At 39.4% G+C, this 27,641-nt stretch overlaps 1 protein-coding gene and 1 pseudogene across 2 annotated transcripts in view; both read right to left on the reverse strand.

Annotated features, from left to right (window-relative positions):
- EXOC4 (exocyst complex component 4) overlaps positions 1-27,641 on the reverse strand; it is an 823,589-nt gene that overhangs the window by 704,850 nt on the left and 91,098 nt on the right. For both annotated transcript variants that reach the window (XM_022580733.3, XM_089917005.1), the window contains exon 6: positions 21,349-21,592. In XM_022580733.3, coding sequence (XP_022436441.1) covers positions 21,349-21,592 — 244 coding nt within the window. The remainder of the gene's footprint in view (positions 1-21,348; positions 21,593-27,641) is intronic.
- LOC149748356 (large ribosomal subunit protein P1 pseudogene) lies at positions 5-21,338 on the reverse strand (annotated as a pseudogene).

Here is a 27,641-nt window from a genome sequence, read left to right on the forward strand (position 1 = left end):
AGTGAAAAAAATAAACATTTACATACAAACAAACACAAAATGATTGACACTGGCCTGCAAGAAAAACATCAAACTAAAGTGAAGTAGCACACTACCATGTAAACAGCTCATTAAATTTCAACAGATTTCATTTCAAACAGTTGTCTGATCTAAGTAACTTTTGAAAATTTATCTAAGTGTCTGTTTCCTCTGCTATAAAATGGACATGGTGAAGTCAGACAGACAATGTATTATATGATCACTTATATGTGTGATCTAAAAAGTAATACAAATGAATCTATATACAAAACAGAAACAGACTCACAGATGTAGAAGACAAACTTATAGTTACCAAAGGCGGAAGGGAAGGGGGAAGGATAAATTCGGAGTATGAGACTAACAAATGCAAACTACTATACATAAAATAGGTAAGCAATAGAATTTACTATACAGTGCAGGGAACTATATTCCATATCTTATAATAACCTATAATGGAAAATAATCTGAAAAATATATATGTATAACTGAATCACTTTGCTGCACACCTGAAACTAACATAATATTGTAAATCAATAAACTTCAATTTAAAAAAATGGACATGGTGTAAAAATTTTAAAGACAATTTTAAAGTCCCTAAACCAGCAGTAGCAGCTCAGTAAACATTTGTTTCCTTTTTAACATAATTCAGTGATCACTATACTCTTTTATATAGGCAGTTTTTCTAAGGAATTCAGGCAATTTTTCAGACAACAGTTCGAATGTTACAGAGAATGTGCTATTCTCTAGCAATAAATTGGGCACTTTGGTAAGGACACTAATCCTTTTAGTCATGGAAAGCTGCGCTTACTCCCATTCAAATGTATGGCCTAACTTGCCTGAAAAAACTACACACCTGCCGAGAAATCTGACTTTCACCACAGGGAGCAGCTTGGACCTCCGCATTATCTCATTTTGCATCTTGAGAGATGGGACACATATTATTACATGAATTTTATATACTCAAGGACACAAAATGAGGTTGCAAGGCAGCTGACCCCAGAACAAAAGTTGATTTTCATGTCAGAGCACTGAGCCACCTACCTCTCTCTATAGTTTTACAGTGTACATGTATATTCAGAGATGGCTCAGAGCTTCATGTCATGGATGCAAAGTAATTCCCCCATCACTGAGCCTAACAGCATCACTGATCACTCACACTTGGAATCATCCTTTCCTCCTCTGAAGTTGTATTTTATTCCACTTTTAAGGAACTTATCACACATATGGCTCACATACGTGACTCAATCAATGTGGGTCACATTTATTTATATATAGACATTTTACCTCCCTTCCCCATTATGAGTCCTTTAGAGCAGGCACTGCTTTATACATCTCTGTATACGCAGGAGCACTCACAACAGTGAGCAGCAAATATTGGCTGAATGAATTTAATGTGTATACCACGAATGAGTACAATTTTGGAATGTGACCTTTATTGTATAATCTGTGGCTCTCAGTTCATAGTTCCTAAGTAGACTTATAAACCAACCTGGAAAGTAGAAAAAGAAAGCAAAACATCTTGTCAGCAATGTCGATTAACAAGATTTTATTACCATAAATAAGAGGCTGTAACTACAATCTCATCAAAACGTATAGCATAATATCTATTCCTATGGCTTCTTTATTGCCCAATTACTGTAATTAATGTGCCAATGTGACAGCCAATAATTATCTTATGATAAAACCCTAATATCTCTGACATTTTGATTTAGACAAGACAGAATCAATAAAAATATACATATTCCTCCCAGTCTAGAATATATATATATAATCCAGAAATTACACATCGTATTTGTAAATAGGAGCCATTCTACCTTTGAATGATGATTTTTTAAAATCTTTTAAAGGTAAATTCATATTTATACTCACATTTACCTAAAACAATTCTTCACTTTCATCTGTGTTATATAAGAACTACTCAAAATCAGCAGAAAGAGGTACAAAGTACAGGAAGTTGTATCTAACTTAACTAAAATAGTTAATTCAGTGTTGGTAAATAATCTGTGTAAGACTGGTATCTGGCATCATACAGAGAAAATACCTGATAAAGTAAGGTTCTACTTTTCAAATAAAGATTTATGCTGAGTATGTAAAAGCCTGTGGTTCCCAAATGTCAATCCACAGACCACAGTGTATTTTTCAGTGGTAGACAGAAAAATAAGACCATGTATTCACGTTTCACAAAGGTAAATTTGTTTGATATTTTTGGTATTCTCTTGGTAAGAAAAATCTGTTATTTTCTCCCATGACTGCAGTTATATTGCCAAATGTCCTTACTTGACAAAATTAAAACGTAGTAACCTTATGCTATACCCAAACATTTCTGGAATGATTTTTTTTTAATTTTTATTTTATATTGGTGTATAGTTGATTTACAATGTTGTGTTAGTCTCAAGTGTACAGTAAAGTGATTTAGTTATACATATATCTATTCTTTTTCAGATTCTTTTCCCAGATAGGTTATTACAGAGTACTGAGGAGAGTTCTCTGTGCTATACTGTAGGTCCCTGTTGATTACCTATTTTATGTATAGCAGTATGTACATGTTAATCCAACCTCCTAATTTATCCCTCCCCCTCCCCTTTCCCCTTTGGTAACCACTAGTTTGTTTTCTTTGTGCGTCTGTTTCTGTTGAAATGATGTCGATTCATGACATTCAGAAGCGTAAGGCATGCTGGTATCCAACTTCCCAATGGCATGAAGTTCTGGGTACAGGCCTACAAACCAGCAATAAAGCAGAAAACACTGGAAGAGGAGTGGCTCCTCTGAATGGAGGGGCTGCTGTCTGGTTATCTCCAGGGCCACTAGACTCCATGACTACACACACCTTGGCTGCCACTCAAGGACAAGAGCAACTCAGCAACCAGGGGCAGTGCTCTGTTTAGAAAAGAGACCTAAGAGGGAACTGAGGTGTAAAATGAGATCCATGGTATCTTAACAGTATGGAAATAGCAATCCCTGGATAAAATGCGACACACGACCACCTTCGGCCACACCTGGAGGATCAAGACCAAGACAGATGTGTTGTAGTATGACTATCAGAGCCATAAGACAGGCTACAGAGGGAAGAAAACAAGAAGAGCCAGGCCGGAAATCAAGACACTCTATTTGCCGCTCTGCCTACCTTGAAACATCCACCAATTTCAAAGAGAGGGAAGCTCTCCTCTGCCTCACCACAGCACAGTCTCGACAATACTAATAAAACCCACAGCTCTGACATTAAAACTTAAAATTTTTGTGCTGCAAATGATGCCATCAAGAAAGTGAAAAGGCAACCCAAGAAATGGGAGAAAACATTTGCAAATAATTTACCTGATTTGTATCTAGAATACCTCAAGATTTCTTACAACTAGTAACAAGACAACCAAATTTTAAAATGGACAAAGGATTTGAATATGCATTTCTCCAAAGAAGATATATGAATGACCAGTAGGCAAACAGAAGATGCTCAACATCTTAGCCATCAGAGAAATACAAATCAAAACCAGGAGATACCAGTTTTTGGATGGTTATAATCAAAAAGACAGACAATACAAAGTACTGGTAAGGATGTAGAGAAATTTGAACTCTCATACAGCACTGGTGAGAATGAGAATGTAAAAATGGTACAACTGCTTTGGAAAACACTTTGGCAGTTCCTCAAAACATTAAACATAGAGTTACCATACGTACCCAGCAATTCCACTCCTAGGTATATACCCAAGAAAAACAAAAACACACATGTGCACAAAAATGTGTACACAAGTGCTCACAGCAGCATTATTCATAATAGTAAAATATTAAAATAGTAGTAAAATAGTAATAGTAAAATCATAAAGTGGAAATAATCCAAATGTCCATCAACTAACAAATGGACCCAAAAAACCCGAGGTATATTCATACAATAGAATATTATTTGGCTATAAAAGGAGATGAAGTACTGATACATATTACAACATGAACCTTGAAAACATTATGCAAAGTGAAAAAAGTCACAGAAGACTACGTTGTGACTTTGTGTGATTCTATTTATATGAAATATCCAGAATAGGCAAATTACACAGATGGAAAATATGTTAGTGGTTCTTAGGTAGGTGGGAATTACCCACTAAAGCATATGGGGTTTGTTTTGTAGGGGGGACAAAAATGTTCTGGAACTACAGAGCGGTGATGGTTGCACACCCTGTGAATACACCAAAAACCAGTGTTTCAAGGGGTGATTTGTGTAGTATGTGAATTATATCTCAATTTAGCTGTTTTTTGTTTTTGTTTTTGTTTTTTAAATCATCAGCTGTGGCTCTGAGTCAGGCCAGTGAGGGCCCAACACCTCCCCTGTGGTGAAGTGAAAACATATGGAACAGCGAAAAAAGGAAACTGATGTCTCAAAAAGTGAAGTATTATGAACACTGACTCCTTCAGAATCTTACTACCAGGAGGACATTAGTTTTTCTCTATTGGTTCACTTGTTTTTTGTTTGTTTTTCCTTCTTACATAAGTAACCGGTAAAGAAACAAAAGATGCACATTCTTTCCCAACATTGATAATTCCTAACCCTGTAATTATGAGAAAATCTCTCAACTTCTTCAAGTGTTCCTATCTGTAAAACCAAAGTATTAATTAATACCTGTTCCAGGAGCCTCACACAACTGATGGATGGATCACATTAGAAAATGGACAGAATTAGTTGAGGTAATTGTACTGTATTAAAGAGAGAGGAGGTTTCAGGATCCTTTTGTATGGATTTCTGGCTTGAGCAACTCTGAAGACAATGGTTACCCTTCCTGAGAGAAAGAGAAAGAGAGGGTGGGGAGAGGGAGAGAGAATGAGAATGAAGTGAAGACAGAAACTGTTGAAAAGGAGAGCTGTTGGGTTTAGATCTGAAGATGTTAAGTTTAAGGTGTTACATACCGGTCCTCGGATATGTAAGTCTGGAGCCCAGGAGAGAGACTGATTTTTGGAAATTTACAAAGTGATAAATATTTGAGAGGATGAGATTACTCAGGGATCATATGCAGAGTAAGACAAGCAAGCCAACATTCCCCGAAATAGCAGCAGTGAAGAGATGTTCAGGAAGTAGCAAGGCAGGAAAACGACGACAGGAAGGAAAATTGTAGAACACAGTGGAGAAGAGAATAGCAACAGAGCCAAGGCTACACGGCAGCCAGCTGAAGTAAAGACAGAAATGTACAACTCACAGGTCCCAGTGACCTTGGCAAGAAGGATTTCAGGGGAGCACTGGATGCTGAAGTCAGCAGCAGGATAAGGAGTGAATGGCTAAGAAGGGAAAGAATCCAAGTCAATCACACACTTTGCAAAGGCTGACCATTCCTCACCAACACATGCCCTCCTAAAAAAAGAAAACGAAAAAGCAAGTGACTCTCTCCCAATGCAGCAAGAATAAGAGAGACCAGGAATCACTCACATGAACGAGACATAAAATGCAGTAGTCTGGCCCAATTTAAAGCTACCAGAAATAAACTGAAATATGCTGTTAATATTCACATGCACTCGCTGGCTGCCCACCTGACACTAGATTGAGAAAACAAGTGTTTGCCTTTCACTGCAGACACACTCAGGATGACCTGCACACACAGAGCCCCACAAAAGTCATCCCCTGAAATTGAGGACACGGGGAGGGGGGAGGGTAAGCTGGGACGAAGTGAGAGAGTGCCATGGACTTATATACACTACCAAATGTCAAACAGAAAGCTAGTGGGAAGCAGCCGCATAGCACAGGGAGATCAGCTCAGTGCTTTGTGTCCACCTAGAGGCGCAGGATAGGGCGGGTGGGAGGGAGACGCAAGAGGGAGGAGATATGGGGATGTATGTATATGTATAGGTGATTCACTTTGTTATACAGCAGAAACTAACACACCACTGTAAAGCAATTATACTCCAATAAAGATGTTAAAAAAAGAAAAAAGTCATTCCCGACCCTACTCCACCACCAAAATATCGACTAAATAAAAGATGATGTAAAACATGACACTGCAACTAGCTCAGTTGCTTAAATCCTGTTAGGATCAAGGTTTTCACCACTGATCCAAAAGACAAAAGAGCAGGCAGAATCATTAAATTACTAGAGATTCCTTAAATTGAATTGAATAAAAAAAGGCCTCAGACAGGAATAAGCCTAAGAACCATAGAGATTAGAATTTCAGTTAATTGCAATTTCTACCAGTCAAAAGAAAATTGTGCGTGCGAATGCGCGCGCACACACACACACAGAGGTTATTTCCAGAGTCACAAAACAGTATGCAATAATATGCAATACAACACCACAGTCAGTGAAAGAAAACTTCAATCCTGGGATGGCAATGTGGTATAAATGCCGGTATCAAGGACTGGCATTAGAAAGCTGGACTTGGTACCAGCTGTCTACTGAATAGCCATGGGATTTTCAGTACATCATGGGACTGTTCCAAGTCTCAGGCTCCTCAAACACAAATTTCCTCAATTACAATTTCCTAATCACAAACTGTGAGAATTAAATGCAATAATATAAGTGAAAGTATACTAAAAAGCAAGCTCAAAACAACAGTAAATTGCTTCCTTTAACGGTTACCATCTAGAGGGGGAAAAGGCGGGGGGGGGGGGGACAAGAGATACTCCAGATGTCCCCATGGCCCAGCTGCATCTCTGTCCTTCCCCCAGCTTAGTGAAGTCCTGCTTGTATTCCATAAGATACACTAGTATCATCCCAATAGAACCCCTCTTTAATTCTGTTAGTTGGAGGTGGGTTCTGTCACTGCTAACTAAAAGAGGTCTAATTCACAGAATAACAGCCAATTCCTTCATTCCCCTTTCATTCTATAATCCCTCAAAAATAAGCAGATGGTCACAATGGACTGAGAGAAGTGACAACAGAGCAACATGCATGGCCTCCTGGGCCAGAGAATAAGAACACAGTCCCTGTTTATGTGTGGTTATGTACCCACACCTCTCCCCCAACACATGGCCCAATGCCTAGAGTGGAGGAAACAGTTAAGCTGTGGGTGTCTGAGTACATATGAGTAAAAGAATGAGCAATTTAGGGTGGCAGTATTCGGAGAAGTCCAGGACTAGAGCCACCAGCCTGGGGTCCTCTGCATGGGGCCAGCAGCTAAAGCTGTCATGATGGACGAGAGCCCTTAAACGGTGAGGCTAGAGTGAGATAATGATGATGACGATGACCACAACAAAGACAGCTAAGTCTTCACAGCCACAATGATGACAACAGGCCAGGCGCTGTGTGAAGTGCACACTTTATCCTCGGGAGAACCCAATGAGGAAGGTACTACTTTTATCCCCACATTATAGACAAGAGAACAAAAGCTCAGAGATAAAGAGAGACCAAAGGACTCGATTTTGGAGAATGTTTCTTTTAAAGGATGTTAGGAAAAAAAGTAATTTAAGAGAAGAGGCCAGAGTTATCAGTACTATCAAATGCTACAGAAACCAAGGCTGGAAAGAGCATCAACAGAAGTCTATCCTGCCTCTATTTTCTCACTGCCAACCAGTTTACCCCTGGTACTCTACTAAAACAATTCCTGCAAAAGTCTCAAATCACCATTTTGCTCAATCTAAGATATACACACTACTCTATATAAAATAGATAACCAACAAGGACCTAGTCTACAGCACAGGGAACTATACTTAATATTTTACAATAACCTATAAGGGAGAAGAATCTGAAAAAGAATAGATACATACACATGTATAACTGAATCACTCTGCTGTACACCTGAAACTAACACAACATTATAAATCAACTATACCTCTAAATAAATAAATAAATAAGACCTCTTCAGTCCTTATTCAAGGAGGTGCAGTGCTTGTTTCTACTGACCACTCACTCCTCCTTGAAACACTGCCTTCCACGGGCTCCAACCCTATACTCTCCCACTCTCCTTCCACCTCCCTGGTTGCGCCTTCTCAAGAATCTCTTCCTCAGCCTGTTCCTTAAATGCTGTCAACTCTTCTCAATCCTCATACTCTCTCTGGGTGAGCTCATCCACCACTTATGTCTTCAATCATCCACCCGCTAATGACTCCCAAACGTATCTTCTGTCCAGACGGCTCTCCTGAGCTGTAGACATCAAACCTAACACGTCTTAAATAAAACTCATCATTCTCCTACCCAAACCTACTTATCCATTTACCTAACTCAGTGAACGGTATCGCTTACCCCAGAAAATCATCCTCCCCTCCCCTCTTCCTCAAATCCAATCTATTACCAACCTCTTTTATTTCTACCCCTTTACTACCTCTACCATGGGCCTACTTTAGCCCATTGCCACTGTTACTCTGCTAATGCAGGCCTTATCATCTCTTCCCTGGATTTTTAAAACAACCCTTAGAGGAGACTCCTTTCCACCAGTCCTTGCCTCTCCTTCTCTAGACTGTAAATTCAATGAGAGTAAGAACTATGCCTGATTTATCACAGTATTCTAGTATTTGTCATAATAGTAAGCATATGACAGGCAATAAATGAGTATTTGTTCAAAAAAAGAATGAAACAATGAGCTCCAGCAGATGGGGGAGATAGAGACCGGATTACAGATAACAAGTGGCAAGGAAATATGTATTACTGACTGTGATCTCCTGGAGGGAAATTAGAAGACCACAACAAAAATATTTCACACAAAATTCTCCTCTCAGAAAGATAACCTCATCAACATAAACATGAGAATGAAAAGAAATATAGTTACAAGCTGAAAGATATATATGCATTCAGAGCTAACTTTAATAATACTGTGTTAAAATCTACTTTGTATTAAAAAAACATGAAAGAGTCAAGAAGAAGCAAATATTTGTTCTTTAAACATACTTCCAATTACCTGGCAGGTTTTAAAAACAGGCTTCTTATAAATACAAGCAAAATGTTACCTGTTCTTCCAGATAGCCTACTAACTTCCTACCCACAACTACTCCTATGTATCTCATCTTGGAGTGCCACCATGAAAAAAGGCAGAGAATTACGGAGAAGAAAATGTTAAGGAATAGTCACAGTTGCACAACTCAAGAAATGTCTGTGGTATAAAGCTATATCATCAAGCTGTGAAAAATGTTCAATATTTAAGGTGAGATTCAACTATCTGTATCTAAATTTAACATCCAGGGAAACTTGAATTAGTCATTTGGCTGGAAAATCCATGTTAGCAGCCAAGAAGCTGCCTTGCTTGGTCACGAAGTAAAGATACACACACAAGGTAGAAAATCAGTCCTGTTCTACTACTTATCTGCTGAGACCTTAATATCAGGTTTCTGCGTTTTCCCAGGGACAGACAAAGGCATTAACCACAGAATATTTATTTCCCTACTTCTATGTTCTAAAAGATAAGAAAATACTGAACTCTGAGCTTAGGTCTTATAAGGTTTTATATGAAAAATCAAAAGAAACTGATCATCAATTATTTCATATCAAAATGGTCTTTGTTTTACACTCCTGTATCTCACATACACATTTTCATAATAAGCTTGGCTGAGCTAGTATTTTTCATTTCAAACAGGACATAGATGCCATTTAATCTTCAAGGTTATCTAATACCTACTTCTAAGGGATAGAGATTAGTTTCACCACTTTTATTAATAACAATCTTCATGTAAAGAGCAGTTACTATTTGAGGAGTGCTGACTAATGCTCCATCTGCACTATGAAAAGAATAGGAAAAAACTATTAGCAATATAGAATGAAACACAGTAAAAATAAAAAGAACCAGTCCTGGCTCTAGTAATTGCCTTCCTGTGTCACTTCCCCACTTGTCAAGTCAGCCTCTCATGCTCAGTTTCTGAATTCTTGGTAGATGACCTCGAATGAACTTCTAGTTCTAACATGTGGCAAATTAGGGAGTGAAATTAGAAAATAAACCCAGGCCCTTTTTCTTTGAATTAAAGTATTAGTATCATTCTTTCAAAAGCCTTTCCCAGGACAGTCTCCTCAACAAAAGATGATCTGAATGGTCATATGCAAAAGAATGAAACTGGAACACTCTCTTACACCATACACAAAAATCAACTCAAAATGAATTAAAGACTTGAACTTAGAACTGAAACCATATAACTCTTACATGAAAACACAGGAATAAGAGCCTTGACATTAGTCTTGGCAATGACTCTTTGGATTTGACACCAAAAGCAAAGATAAACAAGTAGAGAACCACATCAAATTAAAAGCTTCTGCACAGCAAAGGACACCATCAACAGAATGAAAAGCAACCTATGAATGGGAGGAAATATTTGCAAACCATATATATGATAAAAAGTTAATATCCCAAATGTATAAAGAACTCACACAACTCAAAAACAACAACACAAAACACAATCCGATTAATGGGCAGAGAAACTGAATAGACATTTTCCCAAAGACAAACAAATGACCAAAAGGTACACAAAATGGTGCTCAACATCACTAATCATCAGGGAAATGCAAATCAGACCATAAGGAGCTATCACCACACACCTGATAGAAGGGCTATCATCAAAAAGACAAGAGATAACAAGTGTCGGGGAGGATATGGAGAGAAGGGAACCCTTGTACACTGTTGGGTGGGAATGTAAATTGATGCAGCCACTATGAAAAACAGTATGGAGGTTCCTCAAAAAATTAAAAGAACTACCATATGATCCTGCAATCCCACTTCCGGGCATATATCCAATAGAAGTGAAAACAGACTCTCAAAAAACATCTGCACTCCCATGTTTACTGCAGCATTATTCACAAGAGCGAAGACAAAGAAACAACCTAAGTGTCCATCAATGAATGAATAGATAACATACGCACACACACGCACAACCCCACGTTTCCACTGCAGGGAACAGGGGTTCGATCTCTGGTCGCAGAACTAGGATCCCGCATGCTGCGTGGCATGGCCACAAAACACACACACACACACACACACACACACACACACACACACACACACACACTGTGGACTATTATTCAGCCATGAGAAAGAAGGACATCCTGCCATTTGCGACAACATGAATGGACCTTGAGGGCATTAGGTTAAGTGAAATAAGTCAGACAGAGAAAGACAAATACTATATGTTCTCACTCATATGTGGAACCTAAAAGAGCCAAAGTCAAAGGAACAGAGACTAGAGTGGTGGCTGCCAGGGGCTATGGAAAACGGGAGATGGTGGTCAAGGAGTACAACCTTCAAGTTATAAGATGAATAAGATCTGAGGAACTAAGGTAAAGCATAGTGATTATAGTTAATACTGTATTATATAATACTTGAAAGTTACTAAGACAGTACATCTTAAAAGTTATCACCACAAAAAAGAAATGGTAATTATGTGATGTGATGCAGGTGTTAGCCAATGCTAGGGTAGTCATCATTCTGCAATATTTAAGTATATCAAATCAACACACTGTACACCTTAAACCTACACAATGTTATGTCAGTTATTATCTCAATAAAGCTAGGGGGAAGAAAAGCCTTTCACCCATTTGAAAAATCATATTTCATCATAATGGAACATTGGAAAATGTATCCGCAAATCCACTTCCCAAAGAAGAAAAGTTATGATTTTAGGTGTATATTCTTAGTACTTAGTTGTATACTGGTCTTAGTACAAGAACGTACAAGGTTTCTAGGGGAACTGTTTACGTGTCTCTAAGTCATCAGTCTGATTCTCAAGTGAGTCAATTAAGACTCATTTACTCTGTGGCGGCTGATCACACTTCTTAACATGTCCAGCTATCGCTGAGAGGCCTGCCATTGATCACAGCCGGGTGTGGGGTGGAGACCGTACGGGTGCGGGAATGGATGTGTCAGCGTAAATACCGCCCTTCTCCTGAGGAAGAACAAAATCAGGCCCAGGAAATGAGTTAGGACTGTGATCTTTACATAAGCCAGAAAGCAAAATTCCATGGAGGATACAGACAACTTATCCTCTTAATTCCACCACCAACCAGCTTTGTGAAACTGTCAAATTATTGCAGCTTTCCCACTTCCCTGGGTAAATCTGGGATTAATAATAACGCCCCTACCTGTGATGAGGCCAACAGTAAGGCTCACTCAGGTGAGATGCCAGATGGCAGACTGCTTTGCGAAGCATAAATGCTACAAAACTACAGAACTCCGTGATGTCTGTGATGTTACAAAGAGTGTTCTCAAATTTTAGCATGTGTAGAATCATCTAGAGACTCCTGTGGGCCCTGCACTCAGGGATTCCAATTTAATTACCCCTCCCCACAGGGATAATTTGCATTTCTAACTTTCAAGTGACATTGGTATTGCTGGTCCTTAGACCCCACTCTGTGTAGTGCTGAGATTTTTTAAAAAATAAAAATCGTTTCCTCTTATTTTAAAATTGTCTTCTTTGCATTTTTCTTAGTTATTCATTCATTAAACTTCCTGGGCAGTTAGTACGTGCCCAGCCCTAAATCAGGCTGCAAACACAAAGTTAACCCCCCTCTTAGAAACTTACAGCCCAATCTGATTAGAGAACATAATGATGATATGGGCCAGGAACTACAGGAGCCCAGAAAAATAAAGTACAGCCTAAGATACACACAAAGGTGCTCTAATCATATCTGACCTCACTGCTAAACATCACCAAGGGAAGAATTTCATTTGACACACTTTTTTTTTTTTTAGCAGCAAACAGCTCAGCTTTTTATTGAATGTGTTACTAAAGAGGTTTAGTCAAAAAGAGCAAAGCCCAGGTCATCGTCAGACTCTTCAGATTCTTCTTTCTTCGCTTCCACCTTCTTCTCCTCAGCTGGGGCAGCAGTGGTGGAGGGGGCAGGTCACCTGCCTCGCACCGAGGATGAGGCTCCGGATGCTGACACCGGCGAAAGCCTTTGCAAACAAGCCTGGCCAAAAAGACTCAACATTTACACCGGCTGCTTTAATGAGGGCATTGATCTTTTCCTCCGTGACCGTCACCTCATCATCATGCAGGATGAGGGCCAAGTAGATGCGAGCGAGCTCCAAGGCAGAGGCCATGGTGCGGGCGAGCGCTAGGGAGGGGCTGCCGGGCACGGTGCTAGTCGCCTGATGAAGTGAGGGCCTCACCCCAATGCAGCCTTAGCTTCCTCGGAAGGACGGAGCGGCTCAGCGGTAGCTGAGGAAAGCTGACACAAGTTTTTGTTTGTGTGTTTTTGCTATGAGAAAGATTCAGTGCCGGTTTGAGTGTGGAGTATCTTTGGATTATGACACCAACAAGCACACAGAAAATGAAAAGATCTAAGGCAGCTCCTACTATCTGCCAAATAAAGAAGTGGCCTTGATGCAACACGAAGGCAGACACCTAAATAACGTTATCAATAACCTAAAATGTAGATTTTATCCGTCATCTCCTTAACTGGCCCCATCTCTAATATGAACCTCCTACAGCGTGCAAAACAAGAGAAATAAGAAGCATTTTTTTTTTTACCCTGACAAATATAAAATAAATATTTAAGAAATGTAACACTGAGTAAGACCTCTAGCGCATTCAGCCAAGCTCCCTTTCTCCAGGGACTATAACCAAAGGACAACATAAGGATCAGAAAGACAGCTGTCCAACTGCACGTTTACCAAAGAGCTACGAACATTACCCACATTATTAATTCACCTGATATGCTAAGAGGCTATCATCTATTGCTTACCTGGGAAATCTAAAAAAAAAAAAAAAAAAAAAAGATACAAATGAACTTATTTACAGAACAGAAACAGAGTCCCAGACTTAGAGAAGGAACTTAAGATTACCAGGGGGAAGGTGGGGGGGGGGGGCAGTTAGGGAGTGTGGGATTGACATGTACACACTGCTATATTTAAAATGGATAACCAACAGGGACCTACTGTATAGCACAGGGAACTCTGCTCAGTATTCTGTAACAACTAATTAGGAAAAGAATTTGAAAAAGAATAGATAGGTGTACATGTATAATTGAATCACCTTGTTGTACACCTGAAACTAACACAACATTGTTAATCAACTATACTCCAATATAAAATAAAATGTTAAAAAAAAAAATAAAAAGAAGCTATCATCAATTAATTTAAGTCTTACAAGAAAGTATGTAGATTTGGGACCAGTACTACCTTCCATGGTAATGAACTCTATATTTTAGTTAACAAATGGTGTAATAAGCCCCATATGTAAAGAAGTAATTCCTTTCATTTGTTCTAAAAATACTTTAGTAAAGCTGCAGGGGATTATATTCTAGTTGAGGAATAGTGGAATTTCTTCCATATGTCCCTGGTTCATCCTATTCATACTCTTCAGTATTTAATAGTTGGGTGTATTTAGAGCATGTTCTCACTGATACATGTAATCAAAAGTAGAGATTTAATCAAATGGAATCATAATCACTGAAGTTAAATTTACTTGCTTCCCGCTTGCTTTGATTCAAATTAACGACTCATCTAAATTACATCGAGGCCCTTCCTGATTCCAAGCATGTCCAGGTGCTACACGCAGTGCTTGGGAATGGCTACAAGAAGCCGCAAGGACAAATGCTTGACCTTGCTTCAAAGCTGCTCTTAAATGATTTTTCTGTAAAATAAAATGACCAATTCCACCAAATCCTACATTTCAGATACTTAGGTGAAGAGTAACTAATAGAGAAAGAAGAGATGAAAGGAAATGCTACTTATTTGAAAAAGAAATACATGCCTGACTCTAGCCACAGATATAAAAAAATCACGAGAAATATTTATTTCTCTTTCCATAAACACTGTACTTGTACCACAAAACTAAACTTGGGGCTCGAGCCTTTTGACTGTCTCATAGATAAAACCACTTTGTATGACTGGCCTATTACAACAGTATGCCCTCATTTCAAGTTCTGGACTCTGAATTTTTAAAGTACATTGCCCTAACTTTTAGAGCAGTAATTCAATGTATCTCTACAAATCTAAAGCCTGCAGAGACTGAGAATTCGGGGGCTGGGGGAGTGGGGAGTTTTAGGAAATGAGGCAAATACCAACTATGAAGAAAAACATGACTATAAAGTGGATGATTCAATGTTAGAATTATTCAGCAAGTATTCATCTAACACTGACAATCAATTACATGACAGACACTTAGGAGGCAGAAACGAAAAGGGTATACAGTCCATTACAATACAATGTAATAAGTGTTATGACTATTTAAAAGTAGCATAGCCACTCCTTCAGATTCCAGATCAAAAATATGAAGACTAGAAGAAAGTTTGGGAAATTTTATTTATAATCTAAGAGTGAAGAAGACCTAAGTTCTGACACAAAACCCAGACACTTTAAAAGAAAACATTGATAAATACAACCTCATAAAAATAAAAACAATGTATACATGATCAGACATCATAAAGTCAAAAGAGAAAGAAGCTGGAGCGAAATTAGAATATAAATCCCAAAGAACTAATTTTCTTGATATATAAAAAGTTCCTGTAAATCAATAGAAAGACAAACATACTGGAAAAATAGATGTTCACTACTTTTCAGTAAGGAAATAAAACATTATTTGACCACTGTACTATTGAAAATTTCAACTTTTAAACAAGTCGGCTTTTAGGATAGGATAATGAACCATCCTGTACTTATCACCCTGATTCAGTAAGTATCATTTATCACTAATCTTGTTTTAGCTATATCTACACTCACCCTCAACCCAGATTATTTTGAAGTAATACATCCATATATAACATAGATATCATAACAATGAATTACTTTTTACACAAATAAGAAGTTTAACCTCAAATTTTCTCTAAAAAATACAAATCAAAACCACCTTGGAAATACCATTTTTCACCGATCAGACTGACAAAGATAAAAACATTCTGATAATACAATCTGTTTACTAGAGACTACAGGAACTCTCAAACATTACTGATGACATTAAAACTTGGTATTATCTCTAAGAAAAACACACTTGGCAATAATTATCAAAATCGAATAAACCACAAAAATCTAATCAACCAGCAAAGAACTCTGAAAATGGCACAACAAGAATCGGATGCTCTCCTTCTCACATCTTATATGTCATCATCAAGGTAACTGCACAACCAGAAGAATAACTAACAGGTGCTATCAAATGAATGGAGCTTGATAACTACAACTTGTATAAAACAACAGTAAAAGCTGCCTTACTTTATTATTTAAAATCCACACACACACCATCCCCCCCCAGACACAAGACACACCCTAATGCCCACCTACCCAGACCAGATTAGGTCCCCATGGTTATATGCTCTCATGGCACATTTTGCTTTTCCTCTGCAGCACTTATCACAGTTTGTAATAATACACTTATCTAAAGGTTCTCTTATTAATGCCTTTCTTCCCCTCTAGACTTTAAACTCCATAAGGACAGGGATCATGTCGTATTTGTGTGGCATTTGAGCCCAGTTCCTGGTCCATGACTGATATTCAATATAAGTGGAATTCATTCTTTCATTCAAAATATATTTATTATGGGTCTGGTGGGCTCTCTGCCTACATTCTGGATATATGGTGCTGAACAAGGCAAACTAGTTCTCTCTTCTCTTGATGCTTCCATTCTAGGAGTAGTCAGAAAATAACCAAACATGCACGCACACACACACACACATTCACACACACATACACACCATAAAAAGTAACTTAATGAACATGATCCAGTTGATCTGCAAACACATACTATGTTTTTCCACACTAATACCCCCAATCAGCATTTCCATTTGTAATGATTTCTTCTGATTAAAATAACTTGAGTAATACTTTAAATTAATTCTTAAATAATGAATTTATTTTTCACTATAACAGTTGCAAAATAAAGGGGGGGGAGCCTATAACCTTACTATCCAAACACAACTACTTTTAGCATTAAAGCATATTTCTCTCCCGTTTCTTCCATGAATTTTTCCTCAGTATAACAGTGAGGACAGAATATGCAATGTTCTCTGCTTTTTATATCAGACGCTTAATCTTCCCTCATTCATAATAGAGATCAAGGAACATCACAAAATGGTCTCCTTCCAAAAAGGGAAAAGGTCTCCCTGGCAGCCATTGTCCATTCATTCAATCCTTTCTGCCCTCTTCAGATCAATAGTCTTACCAAAGTGGAGCAGGCCTCCAGCACCTCCCCAGTCTGCTTTCACTTTTAACCAGGACCACTTTCAAGTAAGTCAAGTAGCTGTTACATGCCAATCCCTCTCTTTTCCCACATTCTTCTCTCTCACATATTCTTAACAAGGTATCACACCTTTGAGAAGATTTTGTTCCATGTATTTTTCACGCTTTTCTTATTTGCTAAATAGTAAAGGACTTCCTACAGCTTTTCTGAACAAAAATGAAAATGCTCATGAGCTAGATTTGGGGAAAGAACCAATAGCTAGGCAGCAGGAGTTGAAGAAACTGGTTATGAGCTGCACAGGCTGCAGACCACACAAGCCATCTGATATTGAAGACATTGCCTGCCTTTCTGAGGAAATTATGGGTAGCAGGTGGTTCTGGGAGATTTAAAAAGCCCTTGTTACCCTAATGTTTATCAACTTGGCAACAACAGTAGTTGAATATTTTCCTTTCATAGTAAACAGAGGTTTATAGACACTAGATAATGAATGAACAGGAAGACAAAATATTTCTCATATAAATAGACAATAGATAGGTTGGGGGATCAAGAATAAAATAAAATAGTAAGTGGGTGACCAAAGTGATTTTTGAAAACTGTCTGTGAAAGTATTCTGGCTCTGCAGGAAGTGAAAGCAAAACAGAGTTCACTAGTCTGGTTCCTACTACTTTTCTAGCAAAATAGCACACAACATTAATTCTCTTTACATAAAGACAAATGAAAACAGGCCTGCAGGGCTTCCCTGGTGGCGCAGTGGTTGAGAGTCCGCCTGCTAGTGCAGAGGACGCGGGTTTGTGCCCCGGTCCGGGAGGATCCCGCATGCCGCGGAGCGGCTGGGACCGTGAGCCATGGCCGCTGGGGCTGCGCGTCCGGAGCCTGTGCTCCGCAATGGGAGAGGCCACAACAGTGAGAGGCCCGCGTACCACAAAAAAAAAAAAAAAAAAAAAAAAAAAAAAACAGGCCTGCAATGCATCACAACCAGAATATATTTAAGAAGATGATGCTGAACAATGAGACTTTTAGGGAAAGTTACAATTCTGGTGCCTAGCCTCAGAGTAGCATTTATATGCTAACGATTTGGAATAGGTTATTTCATTGGGGGGTGGGTAGTGAGGGAGAGAATCATTTTGTGGAAGAAGGATTCATGGTTGTTTTTGCCTATGCTCCAACTTCCTTTAAGGAAAACAGTCTCTTACACCTTTAACGTAAGATTTCTTGAATGGTAAAAGATAATATTAATAATAATGTAAAGTATTCTGACTTTACTTCTCTCTAAAATAATGTCACTCACACCTCCCAGTACAGTTTAACACAAGGTATCATGCAAGCTTCAAGGAAAATCTGACAATATCCTTTCTAAACTTCTAAACCTCTAGAAGCGACAATGCAATCACTTTTGAATGAAGTTTCCCAGGTAATTAATTCTTGAGGAGTTTTAAAGCATTTGTTGGCACGCAGCTACCATAGACTAGCTCCAAATTATCAGCCATTTGGAACACCAACCCAAGAATTTAATCTTTGATTTTTGAAAAGAGTGGTTCCAAATATTTGCTTACTCTGTACTATTTTATCTAATAATAAGGAGTTTTGGCCCAATATTTCATATTTGTACATTTTATAAAATGGGATCATGTTATAGGCATGAAATCAAGACAAATAGCTTGCTCACTTGCAGGTGTCCAATATATCCTACCTACAAAGGCCTTTAAAATACTGACAAAAAAACGAAACTTAAAGAGGGAAAAATACCCTCCTGCTGACTCATTCTTCACAGAGAAACATTTATTATTTCCTGGGGCAGTATGCCGAATTTCCACTTCTGTTGCTGTAATTTCCACTTGTGAATTTTGGAAGGTGCCGAAGGAACGGAAGAGGAAGAGGTCGAAATCCTAGGAAAGACACACTGCTGCTAAGGGGACTGTAATGAGAACTACAGAACAGTTACTGACCCGTGCCCTTTTCGTTTTATTTCCAATATACACTATAATCATGCTATTTCCCTATGAAAGTTCACTGTGCTCATCTTGGGGCTTGCAGCAACTGGGCAAACAGCAAATCAGAATTCTGGAGTGTTCATTAGTAAGGAGGCAAAAGGTCTACACAAAAATCCAGGCACCAGGCAAAGAAAGAAGAAAAGCACAGTTCCATTCAGAACCATTCCCAGCTTCTCTGGATCACAATGAGTGATCAACGAACATGAAAGTTGAGAAAGGAACCAAGAATAAATAAACTTATGTATTCACACACACGCACAAATGCATGTAATGGTACCTACTGGCACTGCTCTACCAAGCTCTAACCATATAACCTCATCTAACACGAGTAACCCTGTAAGACAGGTTCTGTTTTCCTCAGTTACAGAGCTGAAATTCAAAGTCAGGTCTGCTCAGCTCCAAAACCCATGCTCCTCAAAACATGTGCTTTGAAATACTCTGTGGCATAAGAGGGGTGGAGAATGTTTTCTTCACCAATCGCACTTCTAAATGAAGTGTACAAGGGAATTAATTTTTGAAGACTTCTAAAGTATAATTAAGATCACTATTATTTAGAAAAACAAAAGAATATAGAAAACGTAAACAGAATACATTATTTTCTTCAAAATTTTAAAGTGGGGAACTCCATACTAAGCTATTATTATTTCTCCTTAAATTTGTTTATCTTCTTTAAAAAAAAAAAATTTAAGTCCTAAGTACAAACAGAATTTCCTTCACGACGTATCAACAAGATTATGAACTCTGTTGAACACACACTATCTCACGCCTCCCAGGAACACACATTATTTGAGCAACTCAGAAGAAATGCCCTACTTTGCCCTCTGTTCTCAGATAAAATTGTAGTTTCCATTGGCCTTTTCCCTTCAAACGACAAATTCCTGCCTTGCCCATATCTGGTGTACGTGGAGGGCTGGGGAATAGAACAGAGAAAGGGAAGGAGGGAACGAAGATCCACGTAGAGTGAATCTTGGATTTTCTAGGAAAGCCTCAATTTGAAATATCTTCTCCCACCATCAGATGACATTACACTAGTGCCCTAAGCTCTGGTTTGGCAGACATGAGCTCCCAGTGTATCACAGTCAAGACCGAGTTAGGATCAGAGGACAATTTCAGTTTGCCCCTTACGAAAGAAGAATTATGAAATCCAAACCTTATTAGTTGTTTTAAGTACATAAAGGAATCCCTGAGACTGATTTGCCTATTGGCAAACATCACTACACATTCAAGAAGAAAGCATGGGACAGAGGAAATACCATGGACTTGCATTCAGCTGGAAGGCCAGCCACTTGTTCTGTGACCTTGAGCTAATTACTTCATCTCTGAACCCCAGTTTCCTTAACTATAAAATGTGGATACTAAGTAATCAGCTCAAAAAGTTATAGTGAGAATTAAATAATATACATAAGTTGCCTTGAATATAGTTAAGTGCTTAAGAAATATTCAATAATTGCTACATTCTTTCATTTGAGTATGGACAACATGCTTTAAAACTTCTCAACTACCTCAAAAACCAGCTGAACTATGCCTCTTCAAGCTGTTTTCACCAATCTGAGTTTGTATGGGCCATAGTATACAGAGTTCAAGAAACAACATAAACCTAAGATATTTACTTACCCCACCCACCCTAGAAAAGGTACAGTAAATACAATGATCAAAACCACAAACCGGGGCTTCCCTGGTGGCGCAGTGGTTGAGAGTCCGCCTGCCGATGCAGGGGACACAGGTTCGTGCCCCGGTCCGGGAAGATCCCACATGCCGCGGAGCGGCTGGGCCCCGTGAGCCATGGCCGTTGAGCCTGCGCGTCTGGAGCCTGTGCTCCGCAACGGGAGAGGCCACAGCAGTGAGAAGCCTGCGTACCTCAAAAAAAAAAAAAAAAAAAAAAAAAAAACCACAAACCATGGGACTTCCCTGGTGGCACAGTGGTTAAGAATCCGCCTGCCAATGCAGGGGACATAGGTTGCATCCCTGGTCCGGGAAGATCCCACATGCTGTGGAGCAGCTAAACCCGTGCGCCACAACTACTGAGCCTGCACACCACAACTACTGAAGCCCATGTGCCCTAGAGCCCAGCATGGCTCAACTACTGAGCCCACGTGCCACAACTACTGAGCCCACACGCCACAACTACTGAAGCCTGTGCACTCTAGGGCCCATGGGATGCAACTACTGAACCCACGTGCCTAGACCTCACACTCCGCAACAACAGAAGCCACTGCAATGAGAAGCCCGTGCACTGCAACAAAGAGTAGCATCTGCTCGCCTAAACTAGAGAATGCCTGCACACAGCAGTGAAGACCCAACGCAACCAAGAAAAAAAAAAAAAACCCACACAAACCACACCCCCACCTACCTTGGTTGGTTCTCAGCCGTGAGGTTCTCTCCCCTCTGGTAACCACTGTCAGCCACCTGGGTTGTAGACCTCTTCACAATTTGCTTCAGCTCCCGCTCCAAGCGTTCTTTGATCGCCTTAACTGTCTCTGGGATCTTCTTCAGTTTGGCCAGCCCCTTGATGAGGATACCCATAAAAAGGGTGCTGTTCTCCTCTGGATCCAACTCCAAATCTTCCTTGATGTCCTGAAGGTTTATCTCCTTCACTGTAAAAAAATTAATAAATAGCCACAGATTCTATCAGCAAATCAAAAAACAGAACGGGTCTAAAAAAATGCAATTATTCCCTTAAAGGAATCAGAGAGCTTTTTCAATTAAATTTGAAATTAAATTATACTTACACAGTAACTATCTAAGAATCACACACACACACACAAAAACAGTTACGTTCCTCATATTAATACCCATCAATTAATAAGAGAGAGAAGAAATTAAAAGTAAGCAAATCTCCACAGAAATTTTTCCACAGACTACCATTTCTACAGTGAGTCATTTATTAACATTGGTGACATTTATTAACCTTCACTGTTTATAAAATGCCATACTTGGTGCTGCAGGAGAATTCCAAAGAGCCAGACCATAGTCTAAAATTCCTACTTATTAGTTAGAGATAAGTAGCTTGATAAAAAGACATTATACATACATGTGGAAAAGAAAAGGTAAATAAGTTACAATTACAACCAATAAGAGAGATGAAGAAAAAGAAAGGAAAAATAATAGGTACAAGTGAGACAAGACTGAGGAAAAGAGTAATGAAGAGTATCTCGTAAATACAAAAGAACAACATTCTGTTTTTATTTAAAAACATGTCCACCAAAGCATCATTATCTATTGAAGACAGGTCTTGCTAAACCATGGAAGTTTTCTGAGTAGTCTTATATGTCGAAAGTCTCTGCAGACGTTTAGACTACAGCTTTCGTCCAAACCATCTGGCTTCTAACAGTGGTTCTTAACCCCTGCAGGAGCTGGGGAGAGGGCAGGGCTGGGATCTGAGACTTCTGTCACCTACTGAAAACCACAGGCCTTTCCCTCGAGCTAACATGTATATACACAAAACTTCTCATATGACTTCAGGGGTTTCCACAACTACCAAAAGAACTACAGGTTGAAAACCTCTGGCCCAAAAATAATTCTCTCATTTTACAAATGGCTGGATTAAGATAGACAAAAGCAAAAGTGAATACCAGCCTAAAGATGGACCCTAACAAAGTTGTCCCCATCCTCCCCTCTCCTCCACTCCTCTGAACAACTGAAAGGTTTTTAAAATGTGATATCCTGAAAGAACATATACATTCTTTACTAGATTCAAGCTCAACTATACAACACAAACCACTCCAAGTTGTTTAACACCACTGGAGTGTTTTGAAATCTACTTATTTAAGGAAGAATGAAAATATCCCAGTATATGGAATAAGTCCTTCTAACCACTGTATAACATCTCTGAAACCTCTACTTCAGATGACATGTAGGCTATTCTCAATCTCTTTTTTTGCTCGCAACTCATAAAATGCACTTAAGTACGAACATTTAATGTTCATTTAATGACACCCATGATATAATTACTTACACAAATTTGTTCTTAAGTGAATAAGTCCTCTACAGATTTATGCATAATTCTGCTGCCTTACTTCAACTCACTAGACCCCTGAAACCCACAAGAGAGAAGCACACAGAGAATGACCAAATCCATATGGTTTCCTTCACAGTGTAGAGGGCATTTGATGATACCATATTTAATTTTAAATATCTTAATAGTAGCAAACTGGGTGTAGAACCAAGAAGGCTTAAAGCCTCTAAACTGACATGACAATTCTGAAGGCAAGTCGAAAAAAGTCATCGATATTTCCAGACGTGACATTCCAATAACAGCCATTTTAGTTACTGGTTTTCTTTCACACATGAAGAGGTAGACACCTCAGGCCACAGAAACACTCCATGCTGCAAAACCAACCTCAACAGCAGCAAAGTACTTAGCAACCAGGGAGCCATCTAAATTCAGCATGGCAGAGGGGGAAAATGAAACAAAACTATAAGCAGAGCTTTAAGCAGGCAAGAAGGTAATAGAAATTTAGCTGGGACAAAAGTGATCTTCACAAGAGCACATATGAATCACAGACAGGACACATGCAGAGGGCCACCTAAACATCTCAGGCACCTGCTGCAAGAGTGCTTGGGTAATGAGGTACATGTAGTTGAAATCAATAAGCCCCTAGACTAAGTGGCGTATGGCTACTTATATGCACACTAACATGATAGCCTATTAAAAATAACAAATAAGCAAGGTATGAATAATAAAATGTCACAGCCCCAAATGGCACATTTGTTTACAACCTTATCTGTTTGTCTCCCAAAATCTCCTAGAGCATAAACACTGAACAGAGCCAGTATTAATTAATTTATATTATCTATTTCACTTACACCAGCTGAAAATTAAAAGGCAATTTAAAAAATAATATAGAGCTGAGGCTCGGGCTTCAGAGTTCAGATCCCAGGGAGAAGACTGGGGTCGGCTGCGTGAACACAGCCTGATGGGGGCTAGTGCACCACAGCTAACCGGGAGGGAGCCTGGGAAAAAGTCTGGAAGTGCCTACAAGTCAAAACACCATTGTTGCAGGATGGGCAAGGAGAGGGGATTCAGAGTACCACCTAAACGAACTTCAGAGACAGGCTCAAGCCACAGATATCAGAGTGCACACCAGAGACGGGCATGAAAGGCTAAGGCTGCGCAGCCACCAAAAAGCTTGCGTGCAAACACAGATCACTCTCCACACCTCCTCTCCTGGGAGCCTGTGCAGCCCGCCACTGCAAGGGTCCCGGGATCCAGGGACAACCTACCCAGGAGAACACACGGCGCACCTCAGGCCTCTGCAATGTCACACTGGCCTCTGCCGCCACAGGCTCACCCCGCATTCCGTACCCCTCCCTCCCCCAGACTGAGTGAGCCAGAGCCCCCCAATCAGCCGCTCCTTTAACCCCATCCTAACTGGGTGGGGAAGAGACACCCTCAGGCGACCTACACACATAGGCGGGGCCAAATCCAAAGCTGAGCCCCAGGAGCTGTGCAAACAAAGAAGAGAAAGGAAAATTTCTCCCAGCAGCCTCAGAAGCAGCGGATTAAATCTCCACAATCAACTTGATGTGTCCTGCATCTGTGGAATACCTGAATAGACAACGAATCATCGCAAAACTGAGGCGGTGGACTTCAGGAGCAACTGTAGACTTGGGGTTTGCTGTATGTGACTGACTGGTTTCTGATTTTTATGTTTATCTTAGTATAGTATTTAGGACTCGTTATCATTGGTGGGTTTGTTTATTGGTTTCGTTGCTCTATTTTTATAATTTTTTTATTTTAATAGTATTTTTTTACTTTTATTTTAATAACTTATTTTATTTTTTTCCTATCTTTCCTTTTCTTTCTCCCTTTTCCTCAGAGCTCTGTGGCTGACAGGGTCTTGTGCTCCAGCGGGGTGTCAGGCCTCAGCCTCTGAGGTGGGAGAGCCGAGTTCAGGACATTTGACCACCAGAGACCTCCTGGCCCCATGTAATATCAATAGGGGAGAGCTCTTCCAGAGATCTCTATCTCAATGATAAGATCCATCTCCACTCAACGACCAGCAAGCTACAGTGCTGGACACCCCATGCCAAACAACTGGCAAGACAGGAACACAAACCCACCCATTAGCAGAGAGGCTGCTTAAAACCATACTAACAGACACCCCAAAACACACCACCTGACGCAGTCCTGCCCACCAGAAAGACAAGATCCAGCCTCATCCACCAGAACACAGGCACCAGTCCCCTCCACCAAGAATCCTACACAGCCCACTAAACCAACGTTACCCACGGGGGCAGACACCAAAAAGTGGGAAATACAAACATGCAGCCTGCGAAAAGGAGACCCCAAACACAGTAAGTTAAGCAAAACGAGAAGACAGAGAAACACAGCAGATGATGGAGTAAGGTAAAAGCCAACCAGACCAAACAAAGAGGAAATAGGAAGTCTACCTTAATAAGAATTCAGAGTAATGACAGTAAAAACGATCCAAAATCTTGTAACTAGAATGGAGAAAATACAAGAACCGTTTAACAAGGACTTAGAAGATCTAAAGAGCAAACAATGATGAACAACAGAATAACTTAAATTTAAAATTCTCTAGAAGGAATCAATAGGAGAATAACTGAGGTAGAAGTAAGGGTAAGTGACCTGGAAGATAAAATAGTGGAAATAACTAACGCAGAGCAGAATAAAGAAAAAAGAATGAAAAGAATTGAGGACAGTCTCAGAGACCTCTGGGATTTTAAACACACCAATATTTGAATTACAGGGGTCCCAGAAGAAGAAAAGAAAAAGAAAAGGACTGAGAAAATATTTGAAGGGATTATGGTTGAAAACTCCCCTAATACGTGAAAGGAAATAGTCAATCAAGTCCAGGAAGCACACAGCCCCATACAGGATAAATCCAAGGAGAAACACACCAAGACACATATTAATCAAACTATCAAAAATTAAATACAAACAAAAAATATTAAAAGCGGCAAGGGAAAACAACAAATAACATACAAGGGAATCCCCATAAGGCTAACAGCTGCTCTTTCAGCAGAAACTCTGCAAGCCAGAAGGGAGTGGCAAGATATATTTAAAGTGATGAAAGAGAAAAACCTACAACCAAGATTACTCTACCCAGCAAGGATCTCATTCAGATTCAATGGAGAAATTAAAACCCTTACAGACAAGCAAAAGCTAAGAGAATTCAGCACCACCAAACCAGCTTTACAACAAATGCTAAAGGAACTGCTCTAGGCAGGAAAAACAAGAGAAGGAAAAGACCTACAAAACAAGCACAAAACAATTAAGAAAACGGTAACAGGAACATACATATCTATAATTACCTTAAGTGTCAGTAGATTAAATGCTCCAACCAAAACACACAGACTGGCTGAATGGATACAGAAACAAGACCCGTATATATGCTGTCGATAAGAAACCCACTTCAGACCTAGGGACACAGAGAGACTGAAAGTGAGGGGATGGAAAAAGATATTCCACGCAAATGGAAATCAAAAGAAAGCTGGAGTAGCAATTCTCACATCAAACAAAACAGACTTTAAAATAAAGACTACTACAAGAAACAAAGAAGGACACTACATAATGATCAAGGCATCAATCCAAGAAGAAGATATAACAACTGCAAGATATTTATGCACCCAACATAGGAGCACCTCAATACAAGAGGCAAATGCTAACAGCCATAAAAAGGGAAATCGACAGTAACACAATAATATCAGGGGACTTTAACACCCCAGTTTCACCGATGCACAGATCATCCAAAACGTAAATAAATAAGGAAACAGAAGCTTTAAATGACACATTAAACAAGATGGACTTAATTGATATTTATAAGACATTCCATCCAAAAACAACAGAACACACTTTCTTCTCTAGTACTCATGGAACATTCTCCAGGATAGATCATACCTTGGGTCACAAATCAAGCCTTGGTAAATTTAAGAAAACTGAAATCGTATCAACTATCTTTTCCGACCACAACACTATGAGACTACATATCAATTACAGGACCACCTCACACCAGTTAGAATGGGCATCATCAGAAAATTTACAAACAACAAATGCTGGAGAGGGTGTGGAGAAAAGGGAAACCTCTTGCACTGTTGGTGGGCATGAAAATTGATACAGCCACTCTGGAGAACAGCATGGAGGTTCCTTAAAAAAATAAAAACATAATTACCATATGATCCAGCAATCCCACTACGGGGCATATACCCAGAGAAAATCATAACTCAAAGGACACATGCACCCCAATGTTCTTTGCAGCACTATTTACAACAGCCAGGTCATGGAAGCAACCTAAATGCCCATCGACAGACAAATGGATAAAGAAGTTGTGGTATATATATACAATGGAATATTAGCCATAAAAAGGAATGAAATTGAGTCATTTGTTGAGACGTGGATGGATCTAGAGACTGTCATACAGAGTGAAGTAAGTCAGAAAGAGAAAAACAAATATCGTATATTAACGCATGTATGTGGAACATAGAAAAATGGTACAGATGAACCGGTTTGCAGGGCAGAAGTTGAGACACAGATGTAGCGAACAAATGTATGGACACCAAGGAGGGAAAGCCACGGGAGGGGGGGGATGGTGGTGTGCTGAATTGGGCGACTGGGATTGACATGTACACACTGATGTGTATAAAATTGATGACTAATAAGAACATGCTGTATAAGAAAAT

The sequence above is a fragment of the Delphinapterus leucas genome, chromosome 9 (genome assembly GCF_059928025.1).
Source record: "Delphinapterus leucas isolate spDelLeu-1000000601 "Yukka" chromosome 9, BTC_Dleu_Yukka2, whole genome shotgun sequence".
Lineage (NCBI taxonomy): Eukaryota > Metazoa > Chordata > Mammalia > Artiodactyla > Monodontidae > Delphinapterus > Delphinapterus leucas.